This window comes from Lacerta agilis, chromosome 13 (genome assembly GCF_009819535.1).
Source record: "Lacerta agilis isolate rLacAgi1 chromosome 13, rLacAgi1.pri, whole genome shotgun sequence".
NCBI classification, from domain to species: domain Eukaryota; kingdom Metazoa; phylum Chordata; class Lepidosauria; order Squamata; family Lacertidae; genus Lacerta; species Lacerta agilis.
The window spans coordinates 45,849,198-45,861,953 of NC_046324.1; the positions used below are offsets into that span (position 1 = coordinate 45,849,198).

Consider the following 12,756-nt stretch of genomic DNA (forward strand, 5'->3'; position numbering starts at 1 on the left):
GGTGGGGTTAACAGCTGTATTAACGGACACCCCATAATTATACCCCTGGCAAGTGGTAATGAGGCCCCAAGAGAGATGTGCCCCACAGTTGCTGCGAATGGAAATCACAGTAAAAATAAAGTAAAAAAATTCCTTCCAGTAGCATCTTAAGAGACCAACTAAGTTTGTTATTGGTATGAGCTTTCGTGTGCATGCACACGAAAGCTCATACCAATAACAAACTTAGTTGGTCTCTAAGGTGCTACTGGAAGGAATTTTTTTTTGTTTCAAGTATGGCAGACCAACACGGTTACCTACCTGTAACAGTCAAAATATTGCATAATCAACCCATCCCCAAAGGTCTTGAGTGGAAGAGGCTGAGAGATGGCGGAAGGGGAAAATACAGTGCCGACAGCAACTTGAAGCTCCCCTGAGGTTTGAATAAACGTCAAACTGTGGGTCATGAGGAAGAATGAATCTGATTTTTTTTTTGCCGGGTTTGAGCTTTCTTGTTAAAGCTGGCCTCTTGGAGAAAACAGATTTGCTCCAAGTCTAAGCAAAAACAACAACAAAAAGGTAGACTTTCGTGCCGAGGTGTCTTCAGCCAGCATAGCTCGAGCCGCTTTCAAACCAGTGTTTTCTCTTCGTTCAGGAAAACTCAAACCAAAGTCTTCCTTCGCGGTGCGGCTTTGGTTTACGCAACCCCCTGGCACAAGGATTGGGGGTGGCCGTGAGAATTTAGCAGGGGTATTAAGAGCACAGATCTGTCAGTAGGGATCAGTCGTGAAACGTGCAACCTGGAACAAAGTGCTGCAGTGTGGAACGCTCCTCTGTTCCAGTAAGACAGTCATGCCTCTGTCATGCATTTTATCCCACCTGGTTTTCCATTCCCATCCTGCTGCAATGGGGTCCCCCCACCTTTTTTTACTTTCCCCCCTTAAAAGATTTCTTGTATTTCTGCAAAGCTTGGGGAGTCTGCCTGCTGCTGCTGTGGCTGATGCCCTTTGGGCTACTAGAGCAATTTGCTCACACCTGGAAATTGGAAAGCTAAACAGAATCCTCTCCTTCAGAGAGTATACCACTGAACCCTCACCGATCAGCTAGGCAGCTGGATGTTGCCTTTGTGGCCTGCTTGTGGGTTTCTCAACTGCGGGAAACAAGGCTAGATGAACCTTCCAGTCGGATCCAGCTGTTTTGCGTGGCTTGTGCCTGATATAATCTCTAGACTACCAAAATTTCAGCCATGTATAGCGATGCCTGGAAAGGGCGAAGATAACGTTTCTCCATTCACCCACATCGCTGTGGAATAGCAGCTGGTGCAAGTTTCCTATCGCTGGAGAACGGGGAGAGTTTAAGCAAACCGTGTCTGATATTAAACTTGTATCAGAGCGGGCCTACCATGAATGGAAGGAAAGTCCTGACGCGTCAGCCCAGTAGCCAGTCTAGTCCAGAATCCTCTTCTCACAAAGGCCAACCAGGTGTCTGCCGGAAACCTGCAAGCAGGATCTAAGAACAAGAGTGCTTCCAGCAATGGGTATTTGAAAGCAAGGCGAAATTCTGTCTCTCTAAATCCAAGGCATGGGACTCTCAGCTAAGTTAGTAAAGAAACAGCGATTTGGATGTACTACAAACATGCAACACTAGGTGGCGTCAGAGACCAGGAATTTTTAAAACGCGATTTTCCATAGAGATTTTTTTCCCTTTTGTTAAAGCGATCTTACAGCGTTTTTTTTTTTCCTGTTTAGACCCACCCATGGCTAGCCTCTTGCATTGCTCAACACCCAACATTTTGTGGTTGCCATTCTCCAGTCCTCTCTCCCCACCCCTCTTTTGTATCAGACATAGGAGCTGAGAAATAGAGTCAGGACAATTTTTTACTAAGCACAATAAAATCAAGAATTGAACCACAATATACGCCAAGGGTTATATAAGCTTTAAAAAATACAACCAGTATATATATATATATATATATATTGTATTTCAAAAATATCTTGAGCCCAAATAAATAATTTCTTCTTCTTCTTCCCTCTGCCTCCAATGTACATTTTATCATTGTAGTCACTGAGTGTGGAGTATTGTTGGTGAAGCGCTTGTGCAGTACACACCTTAACAGCACTATAACACGGAAGGCATGCTGCTCAGATTTTCCTCCGTGAAGACGGCCAGTTTCCCTTCCTCTCTTAACTACTACTTAAGCGAAAAGTGTTGTTCCTACAAGTGCGGACAAGAAACTGAACATGCAGTTAGGAAGATCACTTGGGGGAGTTGTTACTTCCAGGGAGCTGCTAGCCCAGTCCAGTTGAGATGCAGAAAGGTCAGGTAGTTGGTTGATAAGAAGGAAATGCAGAATTACGGGGCCCAGCGTCTGGGCTTTCCACAGCACCCAGAGGGGACCGCGATCCTGCGTGCTGCGGCCACAAGGTCAGCGCCAGCTGCACGCATGTAGTGCGCCAACGCCAATTCACATGTCTCAAGGGGCCGGTCATGCCTAAGCTGCTGAATCTGTGGGCCACTCGCCTCCTCTGTGTGTGATGTTCCCATGGATTATTTGCTAGATTGAAGCAGCAGAGATATGCAAACACCTCAATTGCCAAATGGCTAGTTGAGCTCCGTTATGGAAGCAGCTCATACTGAGAGGATGCGGAATGGGGCAGGCGTAGGATCTGCCTTCCTCTGGACGCTAGAACCACTGATGGAAGGTGGGGAGCTTCTCCCCAGCTCCTCCGATCTCTTCCCCACTCTGTCCTGCATGGATTTCCCCTTTACTCTCTGGCAGCAGTAATCTGCCAGCAGCTTGTAGCCGGCTAGGATTAGCTTGTAACCAGGATTTGGAGCTGGTTGGCACTGCTAGGATGTTAAAACTGACAAGGGGCGGAAGAGGAGGTTTAAGCCTGTGGGGTGTTGGCAATCTGTTAAGGATTGGCTAAGGACATGAAGGCAGAAAGCTAGTTCACGTTACTAGGCTCTGCAGGTGATTGGGCTAAGTCTTGGCTCTTGAGAAAAGGAAGGTGCTCACTAGCAGGCCTTGTATCTACATATATGTGAAACCCCCCCCCCCCATTTTTTTAAAGTCAGCAGTGCCACACTACTGAATCTACGGCATGCTCGTGAACCGCCAAGACCGATTCCAGAGCCTTGCGATTCACAGATCCTGTTTCCATCACGCAAGATGTCAGGCATATCTCTAAGTGTCACAGGTCCCTTTTGCACCTGCAAAAATAATAAAAAGCAATGCCACAGCCCCAAACACTGTCTGAAGGGCAGAGCAGATAGGATCGCTGTGAATCCAGATCAGTTCCTCAGGGGTCCTTCATGTATTTCTGCTTACAGTGCAAGCTTTGAAAAGGCAAATTCTTAAGATGTTCAGATGGAAAGGCATTGCTCAGCTAAATCGGAACAAAAGTCTCTGGTGGGCCCAAGCCTGGGCACCTAGAAGACCTTGTGAGATGTCTCCGTTACAGGGGTAATCCCAAATAAACCGCAGGTGCCCGTTTCTGTACTGGCAGTGGTGGCTGGAGAAATATCCGAATACAAGACTACTGTGCAAACTAGGCTTTTTAGGGAGGCAAGAAAAAGCTACCTCTTCAGAGGGACACACACATTCCTTCAGCAATTCGGGAAAGTGTTGCCTCCTCACCACCGAAGGAGGAAAAGTCTATAAATGAAGGCTTGGTCTTGGGATTAAGGGAGATGTCCAAGAAAAGCCTGCCAAATGGAGTTGACAAACCAGAACCCAAAGTATCTAAAACTGGACCAGCCTTCCCCAACCGCTGGCTGCTAATAGCAGGTGTAGTCCAAAACATCTGGAGTGAATGATACCCAAAAAACCAAGGTCACATACAACAATATGCACAACACACAACAAACGTAACGGGCTGATAAATTAGTCTCAATATAGCATCATTTTAGTCTCAATATTATATGTATGTAAAATGATGCTATACTGAGACTAATTTATCAGCCGGTTACGATGTGTGTTGTGCAAAACATCTGGAGGGCATGAGGTTGGGAAACACTGACCTAGATGTGCCAAAAATGGCATCCTGCTGGCTAGGTTGATTACCTGAAATATCCAGAGACATTCACTATACTGTGGCTCCCAACCACCAATGGGGAAGGGGGAAACCCGCGTGGTGATGTCACAACATGGGCAAGTACTCCTACTAAATTGTACAGGGGGAGAACTAGACTCAATGACAGCATTTGGGGAGATAGGCCCACGGTTCCCATGACTCTTGAGTCCCACCCCTTTAAAGAAATACCTTGCAGATGTGGTACAGCAACTCTGCACAGGGAGGACTTTTCCAAATCTTGGATATTGGGAGTCCTTGCATAACGCTGCTATGATTTCACTGCAAAGCACAAAACATTTCCCTCCACCATCTTCGTGAACGAACAGTCACCCAATAAGACTTTTGTTGGGGGGGTGAAGGAGAGGTAGAAAGCAGCACAGGGGTGCCATCTTCTCTCTGAAAAGCTTTGAAACACCTCTGCCTGCTTTGCTGAGGGACAGGCGGGGCCACGCTTTGGAAGTCTGGCTTCTGTGAAGCCACCATGGGGCTGTCTGCATCAAAAGGTGGGACCCCCCCACCTGCTCTCGTAGAAAAGCTTTGCCTGTGACTCCATTGTGGCTGACAATGTAGCTGGGTTTCCCAGCCCTATTTGAGAACAATGGCGCGTCAGGGAAAGATTCAAGCAAGGTTTGTCTGTGCAGTTCTCTCAAGATCCTTTTTCTCTGATACAAAGCAGCAAAGTGTCACACGGGTGGCCTCTACCAACCCATTACTTGAGGAACTAAAAAGTGCAGCATTAACAATTTATATATACATACACACACACACACACACACAAAAAGTGCAGCTTTGCATCAAGTTTTCCAGTACAGGTACTCTTAAAACACCAAACTTGACACTCGCCCATGAAGCTTCCTTCGGTGGTACATTCAGTTCCAGAACTCTGTCACACATAATTGCGTTGAACAGAGCTTTTAAAATATCTTAAGTCCAGTTACTCTTGTAAAACGTGTGTCTTGTCACCAGCTTCCTGACACACAGGGAACGGAAAGAGAACTTTAAAAGAAAGGAAAAAAGGAAATAAAACTAGCAAGGCGTTCCTCCGCCTCTAAAATTATCAGCCAGCCGGCCCGCTTGGGATTTCCCGCTGCTGTACTTATCTGCAGCTAGGGAGAAGACGCAGAGGAGATGTGGCCCCATCGGAGACCTCAAGTTTTCACAGGACGAAAGAAATAAAGCGGGACAACCTCTACCGGATCCAACCAGTGCAACGGCAGGCTCTTAAAAGGCTCAAACTGATCGCACCCGGTAGAGTTTGTGACTCGGGGAGGAGCTGGAACGAAAAGCCCCCAACATCCAGTCCAAGCTGCGTAACCAGCAACCACCCCAATGCACAGCGACAGCAGAGGTAGTAAAACGGTTGCAAAGGCTGGATGTTCAGGAAGGGCGAGGCCAAATTGGAAGCTGCACATGGCAGCGCTAACCCCCCTGTCCCCACCAGGGGCTGGCTGTACCAAACAAAGCATGGGGCGGGTGGCGGAGGCCTAATTCAGTACATTCAATCCCAACGACACCTGAGTGCTAAGGTTTAAGGACACCGGGCAATTCCAGAGACCTCTCCCAGTGTGCACACCCTCCCCAGCTCCATCTTCCCTCGCATTTCCCCCTCATACTGCAGAAACAGGGTCAGCTATAAGGATTTACAGGTGTCCCTTTCCCCTCTAGGAGAGGCAAGTCAGGTCTAGCAGACTACGGAGACAGCGCTCGGCGTAACACCCCACCAAGGCCCCCTTGTGCTTTTCCAGGGTTCAGAAGGCCTTCGTCAGACTTCTGGCCTCAAGAGCCAAGGAGGGCCTCCCTCTACTCCCCAGGGATGCACAATGCAAGGAGTCATTGCAACCACCGATGCGGCAAAAAGATGGGTCAAACATCTGGCTATTGTGAAATAGCTGAATTCTTTTGTTTAGTTTTTTTTTTAAAAAAACATATCCCCTCACCTTCTACTATTCACTCCCATATACTTCTGAAATATGTTTTTGTGGCTCACTGTGGTTTGTAAAAATGCACACAAGTCTTTGGTGCCACTCACACGTACCCAGCACCGACCATGTGCCATGCAAATCCCCTATAGTTAGATATCCCACTGCTCCTTAAAGATGCTACACACAAACACACAAGCACACCCCACGCTCCCCACTTTTAAGCAGCAAATGATAATGAATTTCCCCTCTTCCAGAGAGGTGTGACCGAGGTTCAGGAAGTCTCATTTTAATGAGGTTGGCTTAGCCACGCTGGGGTCCTCCATATCATCCTATGGGTTCTCAATGACTAGTGTGTCGATCACGGAATCGCCTAGGCCTGCAGATGGCCACGGGGGTGAGCTGGCAGCTGAGGAGGGGAGGCAGCAGGGCACGACTTAAATTTTGTACAAGCAGCTGGGCACATAATCAAACCTGAGCACCGGGCTGACCCCTCGGACGGGATCCTGAACGTACTGCAGTTTCAGGAGCTCGGCAAGGTACTGCACCACTTTGCTGTCCTCGTTTGCAAGCCCCAGCTGGATTTTCAGGAAGTTCAGCCGCCGGTTTGCCACGGACTCCTCCGTCTCCCCCTCTTTGATGGGCAGGTGCAGGTCGTGGTAGAAGGTGTACAGAAAGGCCTTGGAGCACAGCTGGGTCAGGATGGTCTGGACGTGCATAAAGTAAGTGCTCCCCCGCTTGATCTGCGTGCGGTGGTCAGCGAGCCTGGGGATCAGGGTCCCTTTGTACTGCGGGCAGCGGAGAGTCTTGCTGTCAGCATCCAGGATACTGATGTAGCGGCTGTAGCGGCAGAGGGAGTGCATCATGTTGACACCCGACGGAGAAGATGCTCTGGAAAGGAAGGGGGAAGATACATGCTGACATTGAAACTCCAAGGTAGAATAAACTACAGGCATACAGGCATTCTGTCTCCGAGAGGTGTCTCAAAGCGGCTAACATTCTCCTTTCCCTTCCTCCCCCACAACAAACACTCTGTGAGGTGAGTGGGGCTGAGAGACTCCAAAGAAGTGTGACTAGCCCAAGGTCACCCAGCAGCTGCATGTGGAGGAGCGGGGAAGTGAACCCGGTTCACCAGATTACGAGTCTACTGCTCTTAACCACTACACTACACCGGCTCTCCCACACTGGCTCTCCGAGAGATCATGAAGTGAAGTAGCAGAGATTGGGAGCCAGGAGGTCTCGGTTCAGCCACATCTCTCTCTGGGACCCGGAGCAGGAAATATCATCAACAGGCAAGTCATGTTTCCTGCTAAATGGTGCTTTCATAGCTAACCTTTGGAAGGGGCGGGGGAGGTTTCTGATTAAGTATGGAAGCCTCTGACATGAAAATGATCACCGCCAAACCCCACCACTGCAGAACAAATGGTGACTGAATGGGGCACATTTCTGACCAGTGTGCCCCTCTTTTGTCAACGGGAATCAACTGTCATTAACTGTACTGCCAGGGACCAGCTTTGTGAGGGTTCTGTGTTTGGCAGGACCACAATGGCTGGAAACTACAACTAATCCAAAATGCGGCAGCTAGACTGGTGACTGGGAGTGGCCGCCGAGACCATATAACACTGGTCCTGAAAGACCTACATTGGCTCCCGGTATGTTGCCGAGCACAATTGAAAGTGTTGGCGCTGACCTTTAAAGCCCTAAATGGCCTCGGCCCAGTATACCTGAAAGAGCATCTCCACTCCCATCACTCAGCCCGGACACTGAGGTCCAGCTCCGAGGGCCTTCTGGCAGTTCTCTCCCTGTGAGAAGAGAAGTTACAGGGAAACAGGCAGAGGGCCTTCTCGGTAGTGGTGCCCGCCCTATGGAACGCCCTCCCATCAGATGTCAAGGAAATAAACAAGTATCTGACTCTTAGAAGACATCTGATGGTATCCTTGTTTAGGGAAGTTTTTATGTTTGATGTTTTATTGTGTTTTTAATATTCTGTTGGGAGCTGCCCAGAGTGACTGGGGAAACCCAGCCAGATGGGTGGGGTATGAATAATAAATTATTATTATTAATATTCTGTTATTACTTCCACTATCAGAGACAGTATGACTGAGTACCAGTTGCTGGTAAATATGGGCTTCCCAGAGGCATCTGTATAGCCACAATGGGAATTTATGATTGTATCAAACAACTGTTGTTCAAAAGTTAGAACCACTGAAATTAATGGAACTGCGTTAGCCTTGTTTGTCAATTTCAGTGGGCCTTCTCTGAGTAGGACTAACAACAGGTTATATCCAATGTCAGTCCTACACACACTAGACCTATTGAAATTAATGGGAAGGCTTAGACCATAGTAATTTCAATGGGTCTACTCTGAGTAAAAGTTAGCTGGATGCAACCCATTGTATACAGTCCAAAATGCTGGACTAGATGGGCCTCTGGTCAGATATTTTAAAGATCCGGGTAGGTTATGGTGGTGGGTTTTTTTTACCTCTGCAATCCAATCAGCTTCCACTTCTGAAAATCTGTGATGTGCAAAGGAGATGTGGCCCAGTGCTTCACCGGCTTGGCATACGCACCGCAATTCGGAACAAAGATAGAGAGTGCGGTGACGAGCTTCTCCACGATCGCCTTGTCTTCCCCCAGCACTATCAAAGTCCTGCCGCTCAGTAGCGAATATATTGCAGGGTGAGCAAAGGGATACTGCCGGATGAACCTCAGTGCATTTTGCCCCGACTTCTTCTTGTGCCTTTCTCCGAAATGACCAGCAGGAAGGGCAGGGGAAGGAGTCCTGTCTGAGCTGGTGGAGGCTGTGCTGCTGATGTAGCTCGTGGAGTCTGAGCATTTATCCAGGCTCATTTTACTCGTCTCTCTGCTGCTCGAGAGATAATGTGGGTCGAGTTCATAGGTGAGGAGGCCTCCCAAGACGCCATCGTGGGAAGAATAGTCTGTGAAATTCACGTGAAACCCCTGGTCCCCTTGCCGGTATGGCTGGGGCGGGATGCTGACCACACTGTCACCATCGCAATGTTTGGGGACCATGTTGGACGGAGGCTCGAGAAAATTTGGACTCTCTTTTCCAATGCAACAGGCAGAGTCCACGGGGAGCAGGTTTTCTGGTTCAGGGTTGCCTTCAGTGTTGTCTGGATTTAAAACAGGGCTAAAGCGAAAACCTTCATCTTCTTCGTCTGCATAAGGCTCTTCGTTAATGGCACTTGGGTAGCTCGCTTTAAAGTCATCAGGGATCAGAGCTTCTGAAGGACATGTGCTGAGGACCTCGATGCTGTCCTCACTTATGGTCCTTCGGCTGACAGCTTTGCTCCTCACCACTTGTGGACTCAGGCGGGCTTGTGGCATGCTTGCCTGGGTTTCAGATTGACTCAGGGCAGTAGCAGACTTTTCCGTCCCCAAAACCTCAATGCTTTCACCACTACTAACGCTTCCTTTAAGATCTGCATCGAGGTACTCAAGATTGTCGTGATGGTCGTAAGTAACAGGGTCAGTGACTTCTGCTTCCTGCATGTCTTCAATCTCCTGATCCATCTTTATAGGCACAGACTCAACACTGGATTTGTAAGATCCCAAGCTGACTAACGTTTTAGGGATAAGGCAGACTTCCAAACCTTTGGGATTGGGGCTGTCTGCGTTAGGTCCCTGGTAGCCATTTAAATGCCTTTCAGATGGTTTTTCGTCAATGAGGAACATGTCTTCAAAAAGGAAGTTGGTAATAGTTTGATGCTGCAAAAGTGCTCTGCTGATCTGATTGGTCAAGAGGTAGCAAACGTCACCTCTGAAAGTTTTCTCAATTTGATGTAACTGATCTAGAGTCTGGGTGAAAAAATAAATATCACACAGTTCCTGAAGGGTTTTGAGTTTCTTGTCAAAGCACTTGGCAGATTTTGCCTTGATAAGTTTCGGGGTGTAAGAGGACTGGCGAGGATAAAGGTGTGTTTCACTGGGTTCGTCAGATTTCGAGGTAGTAAATCCTTGTTCGGAACTATCATCAACTTGCTCTGTCACACACTCTGGCTCATAAGGGTGAAAATCAGAATCTTTCAGCTTACTGTAAGGATATGATCTGATTTGTTTTAAAAGATCTTGATGCTCAATGATAGATTTTTCAACACTAGCCAGTTCGTTGGCTTTCTCAATGGCTTGTGTGGTGTAGTATCCTTTCTCGTTGCTTTTCTTCTGGATTTCAGTCTCATTGTGCAAAACAGTTCTAGTGTAATCAAGGTCTTTCAGTTTTTTTTCCAGTTCATTCGCAAAAGCTTTTCGGTTGCCGGTCTTTAAGCATTCTGATGCTTTAGAGAACTCTGCAGAGAGTTCCTGAAACATCTGCATAATCTTGTGCTCATCGGCAGAAATGTAGGCCATACAGAAAGGCCGGACAAAGCCTCTTGCTTCGAGATCGTAGAGAGTCAGGTGATGCACATAAGCAAAAGCTCCTTCCTTAGAATCACCCAGCACTACTTTAGAATCCTCCACGAAATTCAGCTTTGGGTAAGGGCATCCAGGAGGGTGCCCCACAAAGGAAGCCTGGTAGTCCACCGACATGATGCGGAGGGAAAAATAGTTGAGATCAAAGGTGCCGGAAACTTTGGCATCATCCGGGATGGTGAGCAATGGCTGGGGTCCCACTTGCTCCGAGAACTCCGATATAAGGATGAAGTCCCGGGTGAACTTGGCACCTGAGAGCTTGGACCAGGGGTTGGCCCCATGGCTGGCAAAAGGGAAGAGTGGAACAGAGTATTCCTCAGGCAAGGCTGGCTCGCTGTACGCCTCCTCTTCGTACTCGTCCTCTTTGGTAAACGCCACCACATCTGGGGCGCTGATCATATTTCCAGGTGGGGGAAGTGAAGGGGCATGAAGAAAGCAGGGCCGGTCCCTCACCAGTTGTCAACCAGAATCCATTGGCGGAGAATGAGGGCTCCTCTCCCAGACTTGCTCCACTGATGGACTGTCCCAAGGAAACCTATTGCACTCTCCCTTTTACTTCCCTGCCAGAGGTGGGCACTTTGCACTTTGCTCTCAACTTTGGCTTCACCCCCCACTGCCCTCTCTCTAGCCTAGAAGCTCACTTGCCCCACACCCGAAGGAATCTGTAGCACTTCCCTTTCTGACTAGGGGTCACCTGCCCCTCAGTTGGAAGGACAGGGCATCAATCCTGTTCACCCAGCTGGCCTGGTGAGGCATGCCCTTTCATGGGGGGGGGCAGATCCCCCACCCCTCCAACCCCTCTCCCTTGGTTTAGCTGCCTCGAATTTCAGGCTCCCCTCCCAGGATCTAATACGCCTCCTTCCCCAGGGAAGGAAGGGGACCCCTTTCTTTCTCCCCAACCCCTCGACTTTCCCTCCCTGGGAAATAGGCCCTTCTCCGGATCTTCCTACCCTCCCCCCTTTCCCCCTCTTACCAAAAAGGTGGGCGCTAGGACCAGCCCGACCCCCCACACGCACACCCCCTGCCCCGTCTCTCCCCCTCCCTTTGCCCCGCGCCTGCAGCAGGAACCGTCACTTCCCCCTCACAGCCGCCGCCTGGCAGCCATCTTGGAGTCACATGACCTGCTGTGAAGCGACCCGGATGACCCCGGAAGCGATTCCTCTTTTAAAATAAATAAATAAAAATCGTTTCCCCTTCACGCCTTTAAAATAAAATAAAATAATAGGAGGAGCAGGCTGGTTTAGTTCGTGCTGCAAAGGTGCGAATATATAAAAATATAAAAAGAGGTCGCGCGACCGCGGTGCATTATGGGTGTTGCAGTTCCCTCTCTCCCCTTACTTTTTTTTCGGTCCCCGCTTTTTTAAAACAGCAAAAGCAGATGCAGATACAGAACTGGCGAATGTAATGCTATTTGAAAACAGCGTTGAAAAATAAAACTCGGTTCCAAAAATTAGGTAGCTCGGTTATTTACGTCAGCAGCCAACGCGGGGCATTCTGGGGGCGGTAGTTCTCAAGCGCGCGCAACCGCCTCGTGCTTCTGCTACCGATGCGTATTCCTCCGCCGCTTTCTGTTTCGGAGAAGCCGTAAAGCAGTACGGGAAGGGAGACGAACCCGCGCGGCCCGCTTCTCTTTCGCGTCGTGCTTTTACGACGGTGCGGAATACGGCTGGCAGGCGGGAAAGCTCCTGTTCTGTGAAGGAGGGAGTGTCAGGGAAGCCTGAGGAGAGAGAGAAAGTGGGGGAGACCCTGAGGAAGAAAAAGGGGGGCGAAGCTCCCGAGGGAGGGCCGGGAGGAGGAATTGAAGGGGGCGGGGAGAAGCAGGCAGAGAAAGGCGACCCCTGAGAAAAAGCTCTGGGTTGGGGACGACGACGCGGGAGGGGAAGTTTGGTGTTTTTGTTTTGTTTAAAATTGTGGGGTGGGGGCGAGCTTTCTTTTGGTAGGAGGTTAATAAAAAGTCGGAGGAAAAGGCTTCAAGAGAGAGGGAGGCTTTAAAAAAAAAGTAGGATTGGCATTTATTGCTGTTGGGGGATGGAATGATAACAGGAGTGAAAAAGCTGGATTTGGGAAGAATAGAAAGGAGGGGGCACAAAAAGGACCATCGCGGGGGGGGGGTGTTGTTTGAGATCAAGCAGCTGTTGAGTGGATGGAGGAGTGGGCTTGGCCTTGAGGTGGGAAAGGCAGTGCTGGCTCTGGAGTTATAAGGGAGCTGGTGTGTGCCCCCCCCCCCGGTTTTAAATGCCTGCACTCTGGAGTAGGATCTAGTGGTCAGATAAGTTCAGAATCGTGTTTTGACCAGGGACAGGCAGTGAAACGGATTTCCTCTGCCTTGGACACTGAGGGCAACACAGTCTGGT

The 12,756-nt window shown here is 49.1% G+C and overlaps 1 protein-coding gene across 1 annotated transcript; it reads right to left on the reverse strand.

Annotated features, from left to right (window-relative positions):
- Nucleotides 1-6,176: 6,176 nt before the first annotated feature.
- Nucleotides 6,177-10,918, reverse strand: SMCR8 (SMCR8-C9orf72 complex subunit). Its single transcript, XM_033166708.1, has 2 exons — nt 8,454-10,918; nt 6,177-6,862 (listed from the first exon to the last, which is right to left on the reverse strand). The coding sequence occupies exons 1-2, from the start codon at nt 10,799-10,801 to the stop codon at nt 6,409-6,411; spliced, it is 2,802 nt and encodes a 933-aa protein (XP_033022599.1). The 5' UTR covers nt 10,802-10,918; the 3' UTR covers nt 6,177-6,408.
- Nucleotides 10,919-12,756: the final 1,838 nt, after the last annotated feature.

What these genes read in the sequence shown, in the direction of transcription:
- SMCR8 (XM_033166708.1), bottom strand. Translation starts at nt 10,801, where the DNA reads ATGATCAGCGCCCCAGATGTGGTGGCGTTTACCAAAGAGGACGAGTAC. An exon ending in AAGCTGATTGGATTGCAGAG is followed by an intron (nt 6,863 to 8,453) that starts GTAAAAAAAACC and finishes CTTCCTTTCCAG; the next exon opens with AGCATCTTCTCCGTCGGGTG.